This window comes from Madurella fahalii (genome assembly GCF_045866475.1).
Source record: "Madurella fahalii IFM 68171 DNA, scaffold_4, whole genome shotgun sequence".
Taxonomy (NCBI): Eukaryota; Fungi; Ascomycota; class Sordariomycetes; order Sordariales; genus Madurella; species Madurella fahalii.
Genome location: NW_027263974.1, coordinates 1,920,877 through 1,944,351, shown reverse-complemented (window position 1 = coordinate 1,944,351; position 23,475 = coordinate 1,920,877). Strand labels below are relative to the sequence as shown.

The 23,475-nt window shown below is 56.2% G+C and overlaps 9 protein-coding genes across 9 annotated transcripts; 5 read left to right on the top strand and 4 right to left on the bottom strand.

The window, feature by feature from the left end:
- Positions 1–39: 39 nt before the first annotated feature.
- MFIFM68171_07566 (uncharacterized protein) lies at positions 40–2,473 on the top strand (the record flags this gene model as incomplete). The annotated part of the gene is made up of 2 exons (XM_071062986.1): positions 40–164; positions 217–2,473. The coding sequence occupies 2 exons, from the start codon at positions 40–42 to the stop codon at positions 2,471–2,473; spliced, it is 2,382 nt and encodes a 793-aa protein (XP_070919087.1).
- Positions 2,474–3,185: 712 nt separating this feature from the next.
- On the bottom strand, positions 3,186–4,240 carry EFB1 (Translation elongation factor 1 beta; the record flags this gene model as incomplete). The annotated part of the gene is made up of 4 exons (XM_071062985.1): positions 3,186–3,415; positions 3,485–3,867; positions 4,097–4,136; positions 4,201–4,240. The coding sequence occupies 4 exons, from the start codon at positions 4,238–4,240 to the stop codon at positions 3,186–3,188; spliced, it is 693 nt and encodes a 230-aa protein (XP_070919086.1).
- A 557-nt stretch (positions 4,241–4,797) lies between these two features.
- MFIFM68171_07564 (uncharacterized protein) lies at positions 4,798–5,899 on the bottom strand (the record flags this gene model as incomplete). Its single annotated transcript, XM_071062984.1, has 3 exons — positions 4,798–5,497; positions 5,576–5,593; positions 5,646–5,899. The coding sequence occupies 3 exons, from the start codon at positions 5,897–5,899 to the stop codon at positions 4,798–4,800; spliced, it is 972 nt and encodes a 323-aa protein (XP_070919085.1).
- A 393-nt stretch (positions 5,900–6,292) lies between these two features.
- GPI14 (GPI mannosyltransferase 1) lies at positions 6,293–7,796 on the top strand (the record flags this gene model as incomplete). Its single annotated transcript, XM_071062983.1, has 3 exons — positions 6,293–7,080; positions 7,160–7,439; positions 7,539–7,796. 3 exons carry the CDS (start codon positions 6,293–6,295, stop codon positions 7,794–7,796), a joined length of 1,326 nt encoding a protein of 441 aa, XP_070919084.1.
- Positions 7,797–8,471: 675 nt separating this feature from the next.
- Positions 8,472–10,357, bottom strand: MFIFM68171_07562 (uncharacterized protein; the record flags this gene model as incomplete). The annotated part of the gene is made up of 2 exons (XM_071062982.1): positions 8,472–8,731; positions 8,824–10,357. The coding sequence occupies 2 exons, from the start codon at positions 10,355–10,357 to the stop codon at positions 8,472–8,474; spliced, it is 1,794 nt and encodes a 597-aa protein (XP_070919083.1).
- A 3,997-nt stretch (positions 10,358–14,354) lies between these two features.
- Positions 14,355–15,751, top strand: MFIFM68171_07561 (uncharacterized protein; the record flags this gene model as incomplete). Its single annotated transcript, XM_071062981.1, has 3 exons — positions 14,355–14,954; positions 15,018–15,171; positions 15,234–15,751. The coding sequence occupies 3 exons, from the start codon at positions 14,355–14,357 to the stop codon at positions 15,749–15,751; spliced, it is 1,272 nt and encodes a 423-aa protein (XP_070919082.1).
- Positions 15,752–17,188: 1,437 nt separating this feature from the next.
- Positions 17,189–18,819, bottom strand: ERG9 (bifunctional farnesyl-diphosphate; the record flags this gene model as incomplete). Its single annotated transcript, XM_071062980.1, has 4 exons — positions 17,189–17,305; positions 17,410–17,571; positions 17,637–18,696; positions 18,752–18,819. The coding sequence occupies 4 exons, from the start codon at positions 18,817–18,819 to the stop codon at positions 17,189–17,191; spliced, it is 1,407 nt and encodes a 468-aa protein (XP_070919081.1).
- Positions 18,820–19,971: 1,152 nt separating this feature from the next.
- On the top strand, positions 19,972–20,945 carry MFIFM68171_07559 (uncharacterized protein; the record flags this gene model as incomplete). Its single annotated transcript, XM_071062979.1, has 2 exons — positions 19,972–20,424; positions 20,496–20,945. 2 exons carry the CDS (start codon positions 19,972–19,974, stop codon positions 20,943–20,945), a joined length of 903 nt encoding a protein of 300 aa, XP_070919080.1.
- A 722-nt stretch (positions 20,946–21,667) lies between these two features.
- CAJ1 (DnaJ-like protein) lies at positions 21,668–23,469 on the top strand (the record flags this gene model as incomplete). The annotated part of the gene is made up of 3 exons (XM_071062978.1): positions 21,668–21,773; positions 21,833–23,172; positions 23,263–23,469. 3 exons carry the CDS (start codon positions 21,668–21,670, stop codon positions 23,467–23,469), a joined length of 1,653 nt encoding a protein of 550 aa, XP_070919079.1.
- Between the last annotated feature and the right edge of the window lie 6 nt (positions 23,470–23,475).

Genomic DNA, 23,475 nt, shown 5'->3' with positions numbered 1-23,475 from the left:
TAACATGCCTCAGGCCGTCCAGTAACCACCCCGTGCTGTATGATCCCGTTCCCGCGTAATGAAGATGTCGTCCACCGCGCCGCCATCTTCTCCGAGCTCGACGCACTACTTCCCCCATCCCGCGAATGCCAGAGCGCTGCCCTCTGGGGCCTGGGCGGATCTGGGTAAGAAGGTCCTGCCCTCCGAACAGGCCTACATGCAGGCTGACAGGCATAGGAAAACCCAGGTCGCCCTCGAGTATGCCTACCGCCGGAGCCTCCGCGACCCGCCCTGCTCTGTGTTCTGGGTTCACGCCGACGACGAGACCACGTTCGCGCAGGATTACAAATCCATTGCCCAAAAGCTAGGACTTGCGGAGGGTCTCAGCGGTACAGAGCTGTTGGCGGCGGTGCGCGGGCGGATCGAGACGGACCCGTGCTGGCTTCTTGTCCTCGACAACGCGGACGATCTCGGGCTGTTTGGGGTAGGCAGGACCGTGCAGCGCGGACGCCACGGCCAGACGGCAGGCAAAGTATTCAACCTGTACGACTTTGTCCCGCGGGGTCCCGTAGGGACGGTGCTGTGGACGAGCCGCGATAAGCGGATCGGCGGTAGCCTCGTCAGTGCCCAGCGAGCGATCAATGTCGCCCGCATGACGGACAGCGAAGCCGTAACGCTTCTTGAGACAGTCGGGAACAGGAAGGTCGGCGAGGACGAGCGGGACAATGCCGCACAGCTGCTTGCAGAGCTCGACTGGCTCCCGCTTGCTGTGTCACAAGCTGCCGCATATATGCGGAGGATGTCGATTACACCAATGGAATACCTGTCGAAGCTAGCGAGGCGGCGGAAGAGATGGAAGGTCCTGCAAGAATCTGAGTTTGACCGACATCGAAGGCCGGGGTTGTCCAACAGCGTGTTAGAGACATGGGACATCTCGATGGAACAGATCCAGCGGGAGAACGAGATGGCATACGATATCCTCCACATTCTGGCCTTTTTGGACAACCAAAACATTCCATTCAAGATTCTGATCAAGGCAGCGGCTCTGTGTAACGAGGAGCTGACGGACGATGAACGAAGTGACGAAAGCACCAGAAGCGTCAAGTCTGGAAGCGACAGCGAGGATGACGACGACGATGAGGTTCTTCATGCAGCTGTCCGTCTCCAGGAGTACTCGTTCCTACACCTTCGTACCACCGAGGATAAAAACAAGAGCCGGACTTATGAGATGCACAAGCTAGTACAGGAGGCCACCCAATATGCCTTGAGCAGGAAGGGCAGGCGGAAAGACGAAGCGCGCTTCTCGAAGTTGGCCCTTCGGGTTGTTACGGACCTATTTCCCGAAAGACAACGGGAACTCTGGGAGGAGTGTGAGAGATACGTAGTACACGCACAGCGAGCGGCAGAGTGGGCTGGATTGTGTGAAGCGGAAATAGAAGCATCGGAGCTCGTGATTCGAGTATCGGACTACCTATTCGATTGTGGGAGGTGGAGAGAGTTGGAGGTAATCAATAAGAGGACGTACGAATTCCGACAGAAAAGTCTCGGCGGGAAACACCCCGACACGATATGGAGTATGGCCGAACTAGCTACAACATACAATCAACAGGGGAGGTACGAAGAGGCAGAGAAGATCAGGATAGAAGTGCTGGCACTACGGCGCAATATTCTTGGCGAGAGGCATCCCGATACGATATGGAGTATGGCTTCACTAGCTACAACATACCATCAACAGGGGAGGTACGAAGAGGCAGAGAAGATTTATATGGAAGTGCTGGCACTACGGCGCGATATTCTTGGCGAGAGGCATCCCGATATGATATGGAGTATGGCCGAACTAGCTACAACATACAATCAACAGGGGAGGTACGAAGAGGCCGAGAAGATCAAGATAGAAGTGGTGGCACTACAGCGCGATATTCTTGGCGAGAGGCATCCCGATACGATATGGAGTATGGCCGAACTAGCTACAACATACCATCAACAGGGGAGATACGAAGAGGCAGAGAAGATTTATATGGAAGTGCTGGCACTACAGCGCGATATTCTTGGCGAGAGGCATCCCGATACGATATGGAGTATGGCCGAACTAGCTACAACGTACAATCAACAGGGGAGGTACGAAGAGGCAGAGAAGATTTATATGGAAGTGCTGGCACTACAGCGCAATATTCTTGGCGAGAGGCATCCCGATACGATATGGAATATGGCCGAACTAGCTACAACATACCATCAGCAGGGGAGGTACGAAGAGGCAGAGAAGATTTACATGGAAGTGCTGGCACTACAGCGCAATATTCTTGGCGAGAGGCATCCCGATACGATATGGAGTATGGCCGAACTAGCTATTACTTGGTATAGCCAATGGCGGCATTCTGAGGCTAGGGCTATGATGGAGTCGTCTTTCCAATTGTTTTGCGAGGTCTTAGGAGCAAATCATCCTAAAGCGCAGTATTTTCTAAAGTACTTGAAGTCCTGGGAGATAAGTGATTAGAACGGATAGCAGCGTCTGGATATATTTTGTTTATAGTATTTGGGTTTGCATATGTTACTATTCAAAGAAAAAAGCTGAACTACTCATTTCTAGATTGCATTCCTTATCGGAGATTAGGTACTCACAACTATCTAGAATACTAGAGCACGTAACAGATGGGGAAATATTCATATAAAAAGATATAGTACTCAACAAGCACAATGAGATCCGATTGGGTAGTGGAGCTGTGACAGGGACGGCAAATATCATATAATAGCTACATGCCGGCTGAAAGTCTGTACGCTAGAAATTTAGGGAGAAGTTTAAGACCGAAGACGTTTTTGCTAGTGATTGTACCGCGATCAAGAGGGAAATACTCTTTCTAAACCTGAATTATGTGTGCATAAGATGGGGTTGACCGGTGATGTGTCTAGGCTGTAAGGATATTCCTCCAATCAAGTATATGATACTGGACGTTACAACGTTTGGCTGGGCGGGAACGGGTAGAGAGTGTCGAATGGTTTTATACGCCCACTTGAGTAAATGGTGGGTGAGGGGAGGGGGTGGGGGATATTCAGTTCATTTGCTGAGGTATGCTAACACAAGTCGACACATCTCAACACAACGTCTCGGTTCCATCTCTCTTGCACGCCATCCCTTCATGGTTTGCATGGTTGCATCGTCACTTATTATGATTTCGTACCAACGCGCTAGTATCCCATATACAAACGTTTTAGAGCTTCTGCATGGCGGCGATATCGGTCGACTGGACATAGTCCTCGAACTCCTGGATCTCCTCCTGGAGCTCGTCCAGTGAGATCTTCTCGTCCTCGACAACCAGGTTAATCTGGAACTTCTTGATACCGAAGCCGACGGGGACGAGCTTAGAAGCGCCCCAGACTAGACCATCCTTCTCAATACCGCGGACGGCAGCCTCGAGGCCATTCATGTCAGTCTCGTCATCTGCGATGAAAAAGTGTCTGTGTCAGCAAACCGCTCTGCATTTCAAATCCGAGTAGAGGGACAGCGTACCCCAGGGCTTGACGTCGAGGGTAACGAGAGACTTGGCCGCAGCCTTGGGCTTGCTCTCCTTCTTCTTGCGGTACTCGGCGAGGCGCTCCTCGCGGATGCGGGCGGCCTCGGCATCCTCCTCCTCGTCGTCGCTGCCGAAGAGGTCGACGTCCTCGTCCTCCTCCTCATCCGCGGCGGGTGCCTTGGCCGGGTTGAGCGTAACCTCGGCGACTTCGGGGCCGTAGACGGTATAAGGCTTGCTGGCATCGCCGGGGAGGGTGGCGAACTCGTTCTCGTACGAGGCAATGTGCTTGTACCAGCGGGCCGCGTTGGGGTACTTGGCGGCATCGGGGGCGGCGCTCAGGGCCTTGTAGGTGACAACATCGGCCTGCGAGGCGGAGTAGCTGTGATAGTAGATATGGTCAGCGGACGCGCGATGCTAACCAAAGAAAAATGAGACGAGGCAGAGCAGTCGCCGACGGCTGGCCGGGCGGGGTGTCAGAGGTGCACACAGTGCTGGGTGCGTAATCATTTGCAGGTCTTGAGGCTGCTCAGCAACACGGACCATGGGGGTCATCATGGAGGGGAGAGGCAGGAAAGTGGCCGTCGCGGGGAACGGGAGAAGAACCATACCCAGTGATGTAGGACCGAGTCTGCAGCCAGTTGTTGAGCACTGCGGGGCATTGGTTAGCGACAGTTCGAAATCTTTGGTGAACACAACGTTGGGAAGGATTTACCGGTAAGACCGGCGTCGGTAAGGAGGTCGGTGAAGCCCATTTTGAGTTAATTTGGTCGAGACGTTTGAAAGAGTCTGGAGATGGAGAGTTGAGTGTGTTGTTTGTGGCGGCAGCTCCTACGAACGATGGCGGGGTAGGAAAATCTTTTGGTTTTAATATTCTGTGTTGCCCCGCACCTTATCTTGCGGCCTAAGGCAATTTGTCGCGATTCTTTCCGGCCCCTCACACCGCGACTGCCCAGTGACCCCCACCCCGCTGTCAGGCTGTTTAAGCCTTTAACAGCCATCCAATGGAGCCTTGATGAACTAACACATGTCTTTCCCTTAACCCAACAGTAGGAGGAGGAAAAAAAAGAAAGCGGGTACAGTGGGCGTTTTTTCTGTGCGAGACATACCTCCGATCTCTTAATCTTGCTGGAACCGTTAGGCAAGCCATGCGTCAAACGCAAGTCTCGCTTGTATTGCCTTCTTCATGAGTCATCCCAAAACATGGCTGGAGGAATGCAACCACAGTACAGGTCGGGAACCAGAGACACCCTAGATCCTCCCTGACTTAAAGTGACCCTGGATCCTCCATGACTCGCTCGCCGACAAATAGTCACTCAAGCTCTTCGGACTGGCCTTGATCAGCAGAGCTCAGGTCTGGGATCCAGCCCTTGGGGCGCTCGCTGCCGCGAATAATGCGATCATAACCGAGTCTCTCGACCTTTTGCACCGACTGCCGCGTGACCTCCAACTTCTTCTCCCAAGCGAACCGGTTCCCAGGTACTACCGGCAGCATCTCGAAGAAGCTGCCGAGCTCGTGCATGTCCTGAACGATAGTGCGAGGCTCATCATCCCCATCACCGGTGCCGCCGCTAGCCATGGTACCTGTCAGTGCCGTCGACGTGGTCGCGAAGCGCATCATTTCACCCGTGAGATCGAAGACTCCGTAGAGATAGTCGTCTTGCGTGAGCAAGATTTTGTACGTCTCAGCCTGCAGGGGCTTTTCGGGGGTGGCAGGCGTGCCGCGAGCATCGGTCATGACCTCATCCTCGGGCGCAGCCCCTTGGCGAGCGAGTTCCTCAACAATGGGAGAGAGCTGATCGTGACTGATTAGGGTTTGGGTCTTGAGGTAGTGCGCGAACGTGAGAGCTTCGACAAGCTCCTCCAGACACATCAGTGACCGAGAATAACGGTAGCGGTTGATGCCTTGTATCTCGGGCGCTATGGTGGCTAGGAGCTTTGCGATCTCGGCGAGACGCGAGTCCACCTCGGCCTGGATGTTTGCCGGGAGCTGGCCCTGGATGCCTCGCACGCTGATGGTGATGCAAATGGTAGTGTGAGCGTCCTACTGTTTCCCAAGGGTGAAGCGATAGGTATGTTGATTTTCATACCGTTGTAACGAGAAGATGCTGGAAAGTGTCAGCCTCGGCTTAGACGGTCTGTCCCTACATGGCATCTCACATCTTCTTGCTCAGCGCAGTGATATCTCGTGATGCCTTGACAATGCGCTCCCGACGATCGTGATGCTCATCGAGCTCGTTGCGGAGCTGCTCAAACATGGGAGTGTACGCATTCCTCACAACCTGCTTCTGGGCTGGCTTCGGCCCCTCTCGTCTCTTTGCATTTCCATTCCAGTCGCGCTTAAAGCCAGACATGATATAATCGGACGTCTTGCGATCCAAATGGGCTTTCTCTGGCGATGGTTTGTTGTCCATTTTTGACGTCACGCAGCAATGATTGGCTTTTGGTTGGGCATTAGTAGGTGGACACCATGGCGTGTTGGCGTTAAGGGGCTTCCAATTGGTGAACAGGGGTCCAAACGTCAAGCGAACAAACAACCAAAACACCTTGCCGGCTTTGACGTCAAACCGCTTGACGGCAAAATCGTTGCATCGAAAGGAGTTGGTCGAAATTGGCCGTTTTGACGCGTCTTGCTGTGGGGAAAGGAACGGCTGCCTTCGGAGCGGATAGTGCGTGGCCGGGAAGAAGGCGACGCGCACGTGTAAAAGTGAACATCGGCGGTGGCAGGGACGGGGATTTGGAGACGGAATTGGACCGGCACTTCCTATTGCTGACACCAGGCAACAGGCTGCTGCTAGGGAGAGGAAATGGACAATCCTTTGGTATCAGTTGAGGGGAAGGCCCCGTCACCAGCACCTTCGTTCATCACATCCTTTTTTGACCGGCCCTCTCCACTCTACATCGCAGCTGCCCTCCTCCGCCTGGTCTTCCTCCTCTACGGTCTTTGGCAGGATGCAAATTCTCCAGTCAAATACACCGACATCGACTATCTGGTCTTTACCGATGCCGCCCGGTTTGTGTCGTGCGGCCTGAGCCCCTATGAGCGGGAGACGTACCGCTACACACCGGTGCTCGCCTGGCTCCTGCTCCCGACAGCACACAAGACCGGGAATCCGCTGTGGGATGCCGCCTTGTTCAGCTCGGGCAAGGTGCTTTTTGCGGCTGCCGATCTGGTTGCGGGATGGCTGCTGGAGCGCGCTCTGGCCCGGTCTATGGATGCCGCAGCGGCACGCAAGTTTGCCGCCATCTGGCTCCTCAACCCCATGGTCGCCACGATCAGCACCAGGGGCAGTTCAGAGGGCCTGCTAGGCGTCTTGGTCATGGCACTCCTGTCAGCCGTGATGGAAAGGCGCATCACCTTGGCCGGCTTGTTGCTGGGCTTCAGTGTGCATTTCAAGATCTACCCCTTCATCTACGCGCCCGCAATCGTGTGGTGGATGGACCGGGAGAGGATGAGCGGCTCAACAATCGACAGGAAGAGACACCAACCCTCTTGGCTCAACAACCTAGCCTCCTTTATCACCCCGGCAAGGCTCAAACTATCCGCCATCAGCCTAGCCACATTCCTCACTCTCAACACGATCATGTTTCTCCTGTAAGCCATCTCCCTCCCCCCCCACCAACCATCCCCTTACCGAACCGCATCCCGTCCTAACCAAACCCCAACCGCATAGTTACGGGCCCCCTTTCCTCCAGCACACCTACCTGCACCACGTAACGCGCATCGACCACCGCCACAACTTCAGCCCCTACAACACGCAACTCTATCTCGCCTCGGCCTTCCCGTCACCCTCCGCGTCCTCCTCCTTCCAGATCGAATCCGTCGCCTTTCTCCCGCAGCTCGCCCTCTCCTGCCTGCTCATCCCGCTCGCCCTCGCAAAGAGGGACCTGCCCGCGGCCATGCTCGCCCAGACATTCGCGTTTGTCACCTTCAACAAGGTCTGCACCAGCCAGGTACGTTCTTTTCTTTTCGTTTTTCTGACCCAAATGATACCCTCATATTGGGAAAGGAAAGTGGAAAGATTTGATTGACTGAGACGGGCTGAAAAATAGTATTTCCTCTGGTACATGGTCCTGCTCCCGCTGTACCTGCCGCGGTCCTCGTTCCTCAGGAACAAGCGGCTGGGGGTTGCCGCGCTGGCGCTGTGGGTTGCCGCGCAGGGCTTGTGGTTGCAGCAGGGGTATGAGCTCGAGTTCCTGGGGACGAGTTCCTTCCTGCCCGGTCTGTGGGTTGCGTCGCTGGTCTTTTTCCTAGTAAACTGCTGGATCTTGGGCGTGATAATCGGCGATGTAGGATGTGCCCGTGTGTAGCGCTGAGGATCTGTTGGATGGCCTGTCCGAGCCGCGCGGATGAGGATACGGTTATAACTCCCGGGGACTTAGTACTTCGCGAAACCGGTCAGTTCGACCGCTAGCACGGCACTGCCTAGTGTATAGATTTGTTCAAACAACATCAGATTGACAGGACATTATCTCATCATGCAGTAAGTACGTACGCACTGTGTCTCCCCTGCTTAGGGACATCACCTTAGGTAGCCCGGCCGCACGGCCGCTTGCCCTTGATCTTGGAAACCCACTCCAGCACACCCCAGGCATTTCGAAATGCAGAAACATTACATGCCTCGGTACAAACAAATCCATCTTTTTAACAGCACATCCCACCACCACCGGTAACCCTTCCATGTTGCGCGCAATGTCCCCGGCAGAAACGATCAGACGCCCCCCGAATTCGATAATGACCAACAGATGCAAGAAAAAAGTTATCCGGCCAACTCTTACAAGCAGCAACGCAGTAAAGAATTAAGCCGCAGACGCCCCCCGATCTAGTGGTCGATAGCCCATGACTCCTAGTTGTGAATGAGACGTAAAAAAAATAAAAAATAAAAAATAAAAATAGGGCAAAGACGCGTGCTTGGATGTTTTTCTTGGGTGAGCATCGCGGACTGCTTGGCGCTTTTATTAATTGGTAAGGTCCTTCATCCCGTCTCAGGAGATGGAGATGCCCCCGCTCAACAGCGCATAATTGGATAATTTGAGCGACAGGGCTCTTGACTTGGGAAACTCCGGGCTGATGGTCATCCGCCCGTCCTTGTTGTAGCCCACCTCGCCAAACGACTCGGCCAGGTCCTCGAAGCGGGCGTTCGGCCGGGCACGATTGAGTTCTGCGATGATGGCATCACTCCAGACGCCTGAGCACCACCCGTCGCGCAGGAGGAAATAGGGGTTGAGCGGCGGAACTGGCGAGTCTGCAGGCGGTTGGCATCAGTCTCCGGACCCGCGACTGGACATCTGGAAAAAAAAAAAAAAAAAAAAAAAAAGAATAGTAGACATTACTTACCTAGATCCACGTAGCGGATCCGGAGGTACTCGATTGACTTGAGCCTTCCCAGGGCCCGGATACCCGCGATGACGAGCTCTTCGAACGCGTTGATGAAGTTCATATCTGTGATACCCGATCCCGACTCGTTCCAATGGGACACCTTACGGCAGCAGTTTTTGACAGTCAGGTCAATCGACTTGAGGCGTATCTGCCGCGGGTCCCTGTGCTTGGTCATGAGGTCGATGAAGAACTGCTTGCAGACTCGGCCGGTATACGAGATGCGTTCCAACGATGGGGAAGCGGCGCCCAGTGCCAAGCGCGAGCAAAAGTGTAGCCTGCTCGACACTTTTAGAAAGTACGGCGGGAACGAAAGCTCACGTCGGTAGTCCCCCTCGATGCACAGGTCCAAGCTCGTCAGGCGCATGGGTTTTACTAGAATGTCGGCCATGGTGAGATAGCTCTTTGACTTGGGCTTACTGTAGGACCCGTGCCACTCCTGCAAGTTGGGCAGGGCGGACATGATGGCCTCAAAGTCGTCTTCCCCTCTGATCAGGTTCCACTGCCCCTTGCAAATGAGAGTGCGGATAGACTCGACCTTTGGCATGACCCGCAATCGTTGGCCCGAGTCTCGGATCCAGTGCCTCACTTTGGGCGCCTTCTTCCGTTCGCCCCCTTCCAGCGTCATGACACAAACCTCCGGGAAGGACTCGGCCACGAAGTAAAATGCCTCTTCTAGAGAACAGTTGTCCATGGGCAAAACGTAGGACGCTGTCGTCAGGCCGTCGGGCGTGACCGTCGGGAGGGTGTTGGCATTGGAGAGCGCCAAGGGGCCGTATTTGGGGCGGAATACCGGGAACCATATCTCGATGTGCTTGACATAGGACCGCAGATGGGGGTGGGCGGCGAAGTAGGAAAACGACTCCCTGAGCGAGTCGACCGTCGCCTTCAATTTGATGTGCCGATACAGTCGCTCCTGGATCAGCACTCTCCATGCTCGGCTCACCAGAGACAAGCCCGACAATTCTTTCCTCCGCGGATGGCGCAGAGCGGTGCCCCAGCGCGTGATGGAACTTTTGGAAGTGGGGGAGACTCGAAAACCGAACAGGTGGTCCAGAATGCACTCATGGATTTCGGCAGGGAGGTCGCTGATGCTCGTACCGACGACACTCACGCCGGGCGATTGTATCGTCGGCGGTCCGGCAGGCACGGGACCATCAATGTCCAAGAAGCGGCCGGTGGGGCAGCTGATGCATCGGAGTTCTGTGTTGCGTGGTTCCGGCTGGGGGAAGGGGGTGCTGCTCGGCCGTGTGGGAGGGATGAAGTCTTGCATCCTCACCTGCTCTAGCGGCGGGCTTGACGGGCCTGGCGACACTGGGTTTGATGCCGTCGCCATGATCGAGGCAAGCTCAACAGCAACATTGCCCTCATCTTGATCGTGTATCGACTGGGTCCGCTCGACCCTGGGGAGCCGCGTATCGATGGTGAGCGTATCGGCACGGTCGGCACGTTCACGGTCTTCGTCGATGGACGTCGGCCCACGGGGCAGATCCATTTTGTCCCGGCGGGGGGGATATCGCTCTCAGTCGTCTGGCGGTTCTTGGAAGACCATGGCAGGGTAGCCAGGTGCTGTTGGTGTTTCGGACGTGGACTGAACCGTAGACGAGAGGCACAGTTGCGGAAGGGGCAGGGAGCTGAGGCTGAGGGGCGGTGGTCGGGTTTGTTAATTCCCCCACGGGCGCAACAAACGAGTGTCACCAAGAAAGCGCCGGAGTCCTCCCTGAGACGTCCTGCAATGCAGCAGCACGCTCTGTTGGCCAACCGAGGCCTTTGCAACCCTACTTCTTGTTTGTGGTGCAAGCGCGACACAGTGAGGTGCTGTTGGCCGAATGTCGCGTGGGCGGGCGCGGGGTTAGGCTATTGCGGTTCTTGGGCTGGATTGGCAGAGTGGCCGTCTGCAACCCAATTCGGCGCCTAAAGGAGACTTTGGGCTGGAAAGCAATGGGGGGGCAGATAGACAGTTGTCCTGGTATTCTGCAGTATGTTGTTGTTGCGCGTGCAGAATGCTTCCCGGAAGCGCTGCTTGATTCGGTGAAATTGGGCTCTCGGTGGGCGATCATGCGTTGGCGCAAGCAGACCCGACAGGGAGTGCAGGTAAGAGAGACACGCTAAAAAAAAAATAGTAGGGCCTGGAACTCTCTGGTCTGGGAAGTCCGGGACTTGGTTTGCAGAGACTGATAAGGCATCAAAAGAACATCAACAGAACATGGCAGAGAAAGCCTGCAGATCGGCATCAGCTTCCTTAGCCCCAACCCTTCTAATCCGTTCTTTGGCCCCCTCGGAAGCATAAGACATTCGCACTGGCATTCACACTTTGTGCGGACATTGGGATGCACCGTTCGTGTGTCGCCATCAATAATCAAGATACATAGGTAGTCAAACAACACTGAAACCTATCCGTGATCGACTGGAGGCGGGAGAAGACGAAAGACCAAGTTCGCAACCAGCGTCGAGCCGATATAAAGTCTCCCCTTCGGAGTTAGCGCATTATCCGGCAAAAGAAGCTCCATGTGTGTACTAGGATAGGATGCTCTACTCAAAGTACTATAACGTATGTGTAGTAGAGAGCCGATCCCGTTACTCCTACTTCCCGGCTCCGCATTCATGGTCTCCACCACGCCGGGCCCGAAGCACCTGACGGGGCGTGGCGATGTGGCCGCCGAGGTTTTGCCTCCGGCAAACCCGGACTCGGTATTTCGGCATCGGTGCGCCACACCGAGAACAAGCGGTCGCACCCGTCCGGCCGCTTGATCGGGTCGAGCCCTCTTGGTGGCCAAGGTGCTCCTAAAAGACCCAGGGGAATTGCCCCCGGCGGAGGAGGTGACGCCGTCTTTGTACAGTAGGAATAGATGGATTGACTCTACTATCCATCATCATGCCTCGCCCGCATTAGAACGAATGGTGTGTTTGCATCCATTGCGGCCGTGTTCATGCGTGGAACCATCACCAATTTCATTTTTGGAATCGATGGATACCTACCTAGCCAAGGCATGACATTCATCATCAGATGGTGTCTATTCCCGGGTGCTGTCAAGGAGGCGGTGCAGCTTTTCTCCGTTGCTTCCATTTGAGGAACTCGGTGTTTGGTTTCCACGGCCCTGTCCGCTGCAAACGGGATAGCCCCTGCTTTGTTTGGCCGTTGCCCGTTGATGCTTTAGGTTGCTAATTAATTAGCTGCACTCCATCTAGGCTGCGATGCTTTGAGATAGGGATCTGGGGACCGTTCATTGGGCCAATGCACCTCGCCGTTGTATTGCGATGATCAGAGCCGCAACGTCGCTTGGCATCTTGTGTCTCACTGCTCTCCATCACATCGTCTCCAGTGTCGCTGATTGCGTGCAGCATCGCGGGACATGGATCCGTAGACCCAGCTGTTCATCTCCGCCGAAAAAGCACGCCACCGTCAAATCTCCGACGGGTTGGTAGCATTGAAACTTGGCTCTCGGCGCCTGGCGGGGAATCTGGAGAGACTTGGTGTTTCAGACTCACAAGACTCTGCGGCTGCAGCTGCCATTCTCAGTGTTAAGCGCGTCAGAAAGACAACCCCTCAGGCGGGGGACCCCTTCTTTGACACCACCCTACCAGTGTTGTACCTGCGCCAACAGGTAGCTTGGCGTTTCTTTGATCACAGATCATGGTGAGAGGCGTTCTCTCCTTGGAACTGCGAGCAAGAGGATTGAGTTGCGCTCGCCAAGTGCCCTCCACCCACCCCGAGATTGAAAGGTGGCGCAAACCCCCACACACGCACGATCTCAAGATATATTACAGGTACTTACAGTATCCGAGTACATACAATACACACACACACAGCCGAGGTCTCCACAGTGTTGTACAAACCCGTCTTAGCTTTGCGGGTCCCGCTAATACCTTCCTTCGTGCCAAACTGACATAGCCTGCCAGGTTACGAGGTTGCCTACCTAATGTAGAATCGTCCCGTCGCCAGCAGCTGCCGGCAACTCGCTAGGGCTTCTGCTGTCTCGGACCCTGGAATTTGGTCGGTGGGAATGCACCTGGGGACAGCGACAATTAACCATAACGAACCACTCGGAGCCCAAGATTGCGTGATAGACCAACGCGACCTCGTTGGCCATGGACAAACACAAAAACCCCCAATCCCGACCGTTCTTTTGCCATCACCAGCAGGGTTGCCAAGAATTCCGTTGGATGGGCCCAGGCGCGAGCCTCACTGCTGCGGGTTTGCTGACGGTCGATTGGGCCAGGCACGCTCGAATGCTGAATTGCAGGGGAAAGCGACGGTTGTGTCACGTCCAATGACAGGCGCCGGTCACCGAACCCCAAAACCCTTACCTCGCCGTGCGGGCGCGGCAGCCACATAGCCATGGGTGAGGATCTCGGGCTCGGACATTTGCATAAGAGAGGCGCGGCCATGGATTTGGCGGATTCGCAATGCAATTGGCAGGTCCACAGCCGCCTGTGCAGCGGCAGATCAGAGGCGATCGTTTATGCCCCGGATTATTTCCTCTTTTACGTTGTTTGCGCCTCAATTCATTCCGACCGTAAGCCGGCCCTCGGCAGAGGCTTGCCCGTGGCGCGGTGGCGGACCACGCAGCGGGTCTGGGGGAGCGAGCCCTGCAGATGACCCGAGGGCGCTTGCTGAGGTCGCGAAGCAGTGCCGGCCTGGGCAAACAGGTCACTGCAGTGGGTGGACTTACGCTTAGCAGTCTTGCCCCCCGCCCCGCCCCTTTAGACTTTCATCAGACCAGGTCGCCGGTTTAGACGGCCCTGTCGGGGCGGACCAATCTTGCGCCCGTCCTGAGCTGGGCGTCCTGTGTATCTCGTACGCTGTGCTGTTTGAGGTTCAATGGGGGAGCGTTCTCGCCTGCAGCCCTTCGAAACCTGCAGACACGCTCCGACTGGGGGAAAATAACTCCCCTGGCTGCCAGGGATCTCCCGTTTGACTTGGCGTCCAGGGGTGGCCCTCCTCGTCATCCCGTCCCTGGTACCACGTACCTTTTGTTCGTGCCATACAACCCCTGGACGTTGCACACGACCCAAAAAAGGGGCCCTTCTCAAGATGGACCATCAACCCGCAACCTTCATGCGCCCTCTCTTCAGTTAAATAGCAGCCGGTCTGCATCGTTGTGTTTGAGCATCATTCTTGTCTTTACCCGCTCTTCATTGCTTGTTTCCCTTTTCCTGCATCCTCTTCCCTGCCTTCGATCCCCTTTCCTTGCTTTCTCTTTCCGAGCCTCCGCCCCGGACCGGTCCAGGTGTTCTCCCGTCGGTCTTTGACACAGACTATCCTTCTCCGCCAGGCATACATATTCATCCCAGTTCTTCGCTTCTTTTAGATCGGCGCCAAGTCGAAAAACCCTCCACAGCCTCGGTCGGGCTCATTGTCGACTCCTTCCTTCTCATCAACAAGTTTCTTCTCTTCTCCGAGGACGTATATTAGTCGTCGTCGACGCGCTTGGCCGCTTTTCTCGTCACTCTTTCACTCTTGAAACTAGCTCAAATCTCGCATCACAACCATGGCTGGTCGGCTCCTCGCTTCTCTCACTTTCGCTCTCTCCGCCCTAGGCGTGTCCTGTCTGCCCCAGTCCGGCAAGTCAGACGGCTTCTATCTCGGCGTACCAATCTCCAATCCCGGTGTGCAGAATGCTATCCCACACAAGTTCATCGTCGTTTACAACGACACCTTCAGCGATGACGACGTTGCGGCCCACGAGGACATAGTCATCAAGACGATATCCAAGCGCAACATCGGCAAGCGCAGCCCCCTGACCGGCCAGCTCCTGTCGACGCTCGTCAACACCTACAAGGTTGGCCCGTGGCGGGCCATGTCCCTCGAGGCTGACGACCTCCTCATTAACGAGATTTTCGCGGCCAATGAGGTCGAGTACATCGAGCAGGACGCCTACATCAACATCAATGCCAGGGCGGTCCAAGGGCGAGCAACGAGCGGGCTGGCTCGCATCAGCCATGCTGAGCCTGGAAGCGGGGGTGCCTACATCTTCGACGACAGCGCGGGCGAGGGAATCACGGCTTTTGTGGTGGATACGGGCATCCGCATCACCCACAGCGAGTTCGAGGGTCGTGCGACGTGGGGGGCCAACTTTGTGGACGATGAGGTATGTCTGCCGTCTTCCACCCCTCCCTGTGAGAGGGACAGTAATTGCTCACGTTTCGTTTAGGATACGGATGGAAACGGTCACGGAACCCACGTTGCGGGCACCATTGGCGGCAAGAACTTTGGTGTCGCCAAGAAGGTGGAGCTCGTCGCCGTCAAGGTCCTGGATGCCGATGGCGGTGGCACCAACTCGGGCGTCATTGCCGGCATGCAGTTCGGTAAGCATTTAGCTGTTCGTTCCATGCACCATTTTCCCCCACACGCTAACATTGTCGCAAAGTTGCTGAGACGGCTGAGCGGAACGGGCTCGGCGGCAAGGCCGTCATGAACATGTCCCTGGGCGGCAGCCGCTCCCGCGCCGTCAACTCGGCCATCAACCAAGTCGAAGCCGCCGGCGTCGTCCCTGTCGTGGCCGCCGGCAACGAAGACCAGGACACGGCCAACACCTCGCCCGGCTCCGCCGAAGCCGCCATCACCGTCGGCGCCATCGACCAGACCAACGATCAGCGCGCCGACTTCTCCAACTTCGGCCCGCTCGTGGACATATTCGCTCCGGGCGTCAATGTCCTCAGTGCGTGGTCGACCAACGACAACGCCACCCGGTCCATCAGCGGCACCAGCATGGCCTCGCCCCACGTTGCCGGCATTGCCGCCTACCTGATGGCCCTCGAGGACATCACGGGCGTGCAGGCGGTTGCCGACCGCATCAAGGAGCTCGCCGGCGAGACGGGCGCCCGTGTGCGCGGCAATGTCCGCGGCACTACCAGCCTCATCGCTAACAACGGCTTCCGGGACTAAGTTAATAAACGGCGGGGCGTTTCGAACGTTGATTTTATTTTTTTTCTTGGGATTTGGCAGCGACAGCAGCAGGACTCTGTATATAAACACGCAACTGTCACTAGTAGATGCATACCCCGGGTTTTATTGGGACATATTTATGTACATATGAAAGCCAATGTTTCCCCCCGCCCCCAACCCCCAACCCCAACGCAACCAAGAAATCGCTTTTTCATTTCCAAGACCGGCGGTATCAATTGGGAAGGCAAGGCTTGTTTGTTTTTTGGTTTTGTTTTTTACACTGGCACGGCTTATAGGTATGGTTGGAGGAAAGGAAGATCAGGCTGGGAAGAGCGAGGGATACAATTAGAACCTGAATGAATTTGTTTGCCAACCAACTGGTAACTGGGAACAATCACATACAGTGTCTAGCAAACCGGGGTCGCCGTTGCGATGAGACAATAAAACTTAGTATAGGTACTGTACGCACACACCACAGAGAATCGAAGACTGCAGCCCCTCCGTAAAACGACTTGAACCAACCGAGCAATCAATCCCGTTGCACGCGTCGTTCTAAAACAACAACAGAAGCAAGGCCGCCCATGCCGGAGAGGATTATTTCCTGGCTGCCCCCACTCCCGAGGGAGAGTCTCTTCCCAGCCTGTTTGTTTAGCCTGAGTCAGAGCGTTAGCCCGATGGTGTTGAAGGCGGTGTTTCAGAGAGCTAGGGCAGGTTTCAGACAAGGGCATGGCACCTCACATATGTGCAGAGTGCATTTCACCCAACACAACCAGCGCCGCAGCGAAACGTAAGGCTACGCAAGCGCGCGGCAACACTACGTATGCACCAAAACTTCTAAACCCGCAGTTGGGGACGGGGTCGGGTTTGCTTATGTTTTGCCAGAGCGAAGCTGAGGCCGGCAGGGCAGAAATCTCGGTAAGCACCGACCGAGCCGTATCTGGTTGCCCAATAACGCGTTTATTCTACCAGAGGATTGGCAAAACATGTCCGCAGTCCGTCCTCAGCAAGGCTTTCTGTTAAGAGAGGTAAAAGAAAAAGCCCCGGCCAAAGACGTGCCGGGATTCCAGGCTACTTGCAATGGGGTTTGCTATCAGCACATCTTCGGCACAACCACAGTCATTGAAGCCTGTCCCGGAGGGAAAGCGACTGAATTGCAATTTGACATCCGTGCTTGCTCGCATCAGTCCACGTCATCACCCAACGAGGTGCGGTGATACGCGCCTCAAAAAAGAGAAGGGTCAAGCATGCGTATATTACTAGCATCGTTAGTATTAGGTGCTTGACCGGGACCCGAAGTAAATCCAGAGACGCCCAGAACGCGACGCCCGCCCGTCGCTCGTAACAGTGTACATGACAACTGCATCAAGGGTATGTCATTAGGTAGGAATATAAATGCGTGAACCAAATGTGCTTGCTCGCATGAGTCTCGTCCTTTTTTCACAACTCTTCGTGTGCGACCGGTAGCGGTGTCGTCCTGACGCTACCACCAAGCTTTTGGTCGAGGTCGTGGAAGAATTTGTCGAAGCGAGCGCCCATTAGCCAAGCAATTCCCATCTGCGATTGGAGTCAGTAAAAATGAATGGAGCCGTGGCCCGGGCCATGTCGCATCTCCACCCATGGGCCGGAAAAAACAGTTATCCCGAAGAAGGGGTACGTACCATGAGCACCCCGATAAGTACGAGAGTTGACACGGCAGCGAGGACCAGGTAGAACGCCTCCAAAGTCTCCATCTGGGGCTCTTGGGCCTGGGCAGCCTGCTTCTCGGCGGCGATCTTCTTGGGATCTTGGGTGGGGAAGATGGACTCAATGAATTGCTCGATCTGATGCACGTGTCAGCAGCTAAGAAAATAGAACCAAAAAAAATGTGAATAAAAGGCAACAATACCTTTCCGCATTGCGCGCTGATGGCCAAGTAGTTTGGATCTCTGGGATCGTTCTTCTTGTGTATCCTCCTCACGTACCGCCGGAAGACCTCGCACACCACCCGCAGGTTCTGCGTCGACTCCAGCATCAACTGGCAAGCATCGCCCTTGGTGATCTTGATGTTCCTCTCGAACATGGCCGGATTGCGGAAACACAGTTCCAGCGTCGCGATGGCCATGCTCTGTGGAATGGCAACAAAGTTGAAGACGCTCTGGTCGCGGATCCCAGCCATGTAAAAGAGGCACTCGTCGGCGTGCTTGAGGGCATTCAACACCATGTGCGAGCTGCATTGGAGAGCCTTCTCGCGGTTCTGGAGCGCGAAGAGGTCGTCCCAGTTGTCGACATACTTGCTCCAGATCTCCTTGGGCCAGAATCGGCGCTTGTCAACCCAGTCTTCATGCACATCACGGATGATGTTGGTCTTCTGCAGGAACTGGCCCATGCTCTCGGTCAAGTCCATGCGCACCAGCAGCTGCGGGTTGGCCAGCTGGCTCTCGACGAAGAGGCGCGTCAGGCCCTCGCCCACGAGACCAGCCACGTAGTGGCAGTACAGCTCGTACTCTTCGATCGTGTCGACGCCGTTGGCATTGAACTCGGCGTTCACGGCGTAGTCGGCCATGCCGTTGCCCATTTTCACAGTGATATCCTTGATGATGGCATAGTAGGGCTTCTTCACCTTCTTCAGCTCGACAATGACGTCGTCGAAGTGGACGAGGAGCTCGCGGTCCTTCTCGTTGGGGCCGTTCTTGTCAAAGGTCCACCCGTCCTGCTCCATGAGTTCGTGGAATTTCCGCAGCAACGGCTCCTTCTCCTTGATGTCGAGCGTCATGTCGTCCTCAATCGTGTCCAGGCCGCGCAGCACCAGATAGAAGACGCATATCGGCATCAAGAGCTCGGGGTTGAGTTCTTGGATGACGGCGGCGAATGACCGCGACGTCAGCTCCAGGTATTTGAAGCATGCCCTCTCTGTCGGCGTCTCCTTGGAGAGGTCGCGTCGGTGGACGGGGTCGTGCCATACCTTCCTAGAAAGCAAATGATTAGGGGCCGTGGCTAACGGGCGGGCAAAGGGACACAAACCACTGTATGATGGACCGGAGCTGATTCGGGTGGAAGAGGAAGTAGATGGCTTTCTGAGCAGCGCCCATTTTCGTGGGTTTTGAATGGCAGGTGACGCCCAAATGCGCGTACAAGGCACTAAGAAAGGGGTAGCTGTCGGTGAGACACGACGCGACTGTCAATCGCCTGCACTTTCAAGGTCTGGCTGGTGTCGGAAGCGCCTGCCGCAATTCGGGTCCGCCACAGCTGTTGATGAGCTTCGGGCAACGGACACGCCAACTACAAATCCGTACTTCTTGACGGGTACGCGACGATGCGGAGGTTGGTCGAGGAGAAGTGTCCCAACGGGACTCCACAAGAAATTTGTCCTCCCCCGGGATCCCCATCTCCTGGCGCAGGCGGAAAAATTACGCGGTCCCTGGTTCGGTACCTTTTTCCATGCACGAATTAGCATCTTGGCGGCCCACTGTTTCCCCGTTCCAGGACAGATTCCATACCCCCATTGGCCAATGGCAATGGTGGCCAGAGCTTTTAGCCGCAACCGCTCTCTGCTTCTGGAAACGGCTGAATCCGAAGCTCGGCCGGGGTGCTAGGCCTGTCTCTTCCCAATTTAATTCTTTTGGAAGGACTCAGGGCAGGGACCAGCAGCTTCGCACACTGTAACAAGCGGCGTGTTTCCCAGCATTCGGGTCCAGTTCGCTGGGGTATCATTCTGACAGGACCATGGGCCACGACCGCTACCCCAGGAGAACCGGAACCGATGTATGTACGGGCGAGGCGTCGGGTGAGCAGACCCTGGCTGCAACACCCCGCTATTCATCGCCAGGAGCAGCCCGTTCTGGAACCGCGGAGCTGGGCAGCGCCGTGGGGACCGGACAGATCCGGACAGGTGTGGGCGACAAACACCAATCTGCAGCAGCAGATTTGCGCTAGCTCCCCCGTTCTATCAACGCCTTGCGCCGTCTATTGGGTGTTCCATGCCGCCTGTGGGTGCAACATTGGGGAGGGTGGTTGAATATCTTTTAACCACAACCTTACATATTTTCGATCCTCAGCCCCTTGAGCGTTACTCCCGGCATGTCTTCATCATTGTGTCGGTCCTTTCCCCCCTTTTCCTTTTCTCTCGACTTCTGTTCTCGAGTCTTTCCCGGCGCAAGGTTCGCCAGAAGTATCAATGCGGCGCAGCTAAACCGGCACGGCACGGTGTCATCACTCGATACTCTTAGTCAACGATTCCCATGATGGCAGCGAGCAACACAAACGGGACCAGAAGGAACCGTTTCCTGATCTGGGGTGGCGATGGTTGGGTTGCCGGACATCTCAAGGCCCTGTTAGAGAGGCAGGGCAAGGAGGTGCATGCGACAACGATCCGCATGGAAAACCGCGAGGCCGTCGTCGCCGAACTCGACCGGATCCAGCCCACACACGTGCTAAACGCAGCCGGCTGCACAGGGCGCCCCAACGTTGACTGGTGCGAGGACAACAGAGAGGCTACTATCAGGTCCAACGTGATCGGCACATTGAACCTGGCCGACTGCTGCTTCCTCAAGAGCATCCATTGTACCGTGTTCGCCACCGGCTGCATCTACCAGTACGATGCGGTGCACCCATGGGACGGGCCGGGCTTCGTCGAGACCGACCCGGCCAACTTTTCCGGCAGCTTCTATTCGATGACCAAGGCCCATGTTGAAGAGGTAACGCTGTCCGCTTCGCCGCCCGGCTCCTCCAGACTTGGCTGACCCGAGCTCGCGATTGCGGCGGCCAGATCATCAAGCATTACAATAACTGCTTAATCCTGCGGTTGCGCATGCCCGTCTCGGATGACCTGCACCCGCGCAACTTTGTGACCAAAATTGCGACGTACGAGCGCGTGGTTGACATACCAAACAGCAACACGATCCTGACGGACCTGCTGCCGGCGTCGATCCTCTTAGCCGAGCACGACGAGGTGGGCATCTACAACTTTACCAATCCCGGCTCGATCTCGCACAACGAGGTGCTCTCGCTGTTCCGGGACATTGTGCGGCCATCCTTCAAGTGGCAGAATTTTAGCCTCGAGGAGCAGGCCAAGGTCATCAAGGCCGGCCGCAGCAACTGCAAGCTGGATACGTCCAAGCTAGTTTCCAAGCTCAAGGAGTACGGCTACGAAATCCCCGAAATCCACGAGGCGTACCGGAGGTGTTTTGAGCGGATGAAGGCTGCCGGTGTCCAATAATCGTAAAGGTCCAGGGGGTGGATGGCCGTATGGCACGCAGCATCATGACCTCATGGGGTGATTAACAGTTTGGCGTTGAATGTAGCGAAACTAGCTGCTGCACGATTAAGATGTATCGCATCGGATGAGAGACCGGCGACGCACATGTTGCCAGCTTGGCTTCCTGGGGGTTGGATATGCTAGGATATCTATTCTGCAGTGCCCGCAGTCCCTATTACCTTAGGTTATTGCTGCGTCAAGGCCCGGTTCTCGCTCTGCAATCGGAGCGACGGGTGAGCTGCCCCGCCGAGCAGGCACCCGGGCCCCTCCCCCTGGCTGCAGCCGGCGTTTTCCGTCGCTGGGTACATACGTAATTTGGCTGGGCTCTGCCTGGCTTTTGGCATCCACTCAGGACTAGAATAGAACTGGAAGCCGCGGAAAGGCCCAGTGGTTTTTGCGCGCAGACCAAATAATCTTTGGACCTACGAGAAGCCTAAGGCAGTTGTTGTCCACGCGCGGGGCGTAATTTTCAACAAGGGAGGCAGCCCGCTCTCGCAAGACTACATCCACGGAACCATATTTTTTTTTTTTTTTTTTTTTTGTTTCTTTGACATCGGCGCATCGTGGGAGGCATCGAACCTGTTGCCGATAGACGTAACCATCAGCAAGATTTTGCCTTACCTATATCGAACCGAACTACTCTGCCGGGCGCATCGCATCCCTTCAGTTCAAGCGTTGCCGCCATGGTGGTCGATACCGCGTACTACGACATTCTCGGCGTCAAGCCGACGGCCACCGAGCTCGAGATCAAGAAGGCCTACAGGAAGCTCGCCATTATCCACCATCCCGGTAAGTGAGCGCGCATCTCGTCCTCTTTTCGCCGGTACTTATGCTCCTCGTCTCCTCAGACAAGAACCCCAACGATCCTTCCGCGCACGCCAAGTTCCAAGAGATTGGCGAGGCTTACCAAGTGCTATCCGACGAGGAGCTACGCAAGGCTTATGACAAATTTGGAAAGGAATCGGCCCGCCCGTCCGAGGGCTTCGTCGACCCGGCCGAGTTCTTCACGAGCATCTTTGGCGGCGAAGCCTTCATCGACTGGATCGGCGAGATTAGTCTGATGAAGGACCTGACGGCTACCATGGACATCACTATGGCCGGTGCCGAGGAGGATGAGGAGGCGGCGGCGGCGGCGGCGGCGGCGGCGGGTGGCGTCGCCGACAAGCCAGGGTCTCCTAGGGACGGCGAGTTCCCCGGCACCGAGGAGGCAGTTAAGGAGAGCTTAAAGACGGCCGGGGGCGAGGCTTCGGCGGGGTCGGCGTCGAGTGAAAAGAAACCGGCCCCGGCCCCGGCCCCAACGGTCGTAGTTGAGGAGGAAAAGACGGAACCGTCAGAGAAGTCTGGGAAGTTCGGCTACAACACCTACCGGACCGAGGCCGCCGACCCCCCGCCTCCATACGCGAAATCTCCCTCTCCGGGTCCCGGCTCTGGCGCATCAACCCCCCGAAACGGCCGCACGCAGATCCCGCTCCGGCCGGCCCTGATGGACCGGCCCTCAGATGACATGGCACACGAAGATGGGGCCTCCGGGTCGGAGGGGAAGCGCAAAGACAAGAAGTCCAAGTCGGGCCTCACAAAAGAGCAGAAGGAGCAGCTTGCGGCGTACGAGAAGGAGCGGGCGCGGATCCGGCAGGAGCGCGTCGACACGCTGGCGCGGAAGCTGCTGGACCGCATCTCGATCTGGACTGAGACGGACCGGGGCAAGGACGTGACGGCGGCGTTCCAGGAGAAGATGCGGCTCGAGGTTGAGGAGCTCAAGATGGAGTCGTTTGGCATCGACATCCTGCACGCCATCGGCGCCACGTACGTGTCCAAGGCGACGACGCTGCTGCGCAGCCAAAAGTTCTTTGGCGTCGGCGGCTTCCTGAGCCGCATGAAGGACAAGGGCACGCTGGTCAAGGACACGTGGAACACCATCAGCAGCGCCATCGACGCGCAGCAGACCATGGAGGAGATGGCGCGCCTCGAGATGCAAGGGGGCGAGGACTGGACCGACGAGAAGAAATCCGAGTACGAGCGGCGCGTGACGGGCAAGATCCTGACGGCCGCCTGGCGGGGCAGCAAGTTTGAGATCCAGAGCGTGCTGCGCGACGTGTGCGACGCCGTGCTCAACGACAAGAAGGTGCCGCTCGCCAAGAGGCTCGAGAGGGCCGAGGCCCTCATCATCGTCGGCCAGGTTTGCTCAAACGTGAGTGCCCCATAGACCGGTTTCTGATTTTATTCCCCCTTTCCGATCATATAGAAAAACGGACTAACTCGTGCATGAAACAAACTCCAGGCCAAGCGCAGCCCCGAAGAAGAGGGCGATTACATGGCGTTTGAGCAGCTCGTCGCCGAGGCGGCCATGAAGAAGGAGAAGGAGAAGGAGTCCAAGAAGAAGGGCAAGGAGAAGAAGGAGAAAGGCAGCAGCGACAAGGCGTGGCAGACGGCCGCGTCCGCGGCGGCCAACGACGCCCCCAACGTTCCGAAGGGCGAGTCTTCATAGAGTGAC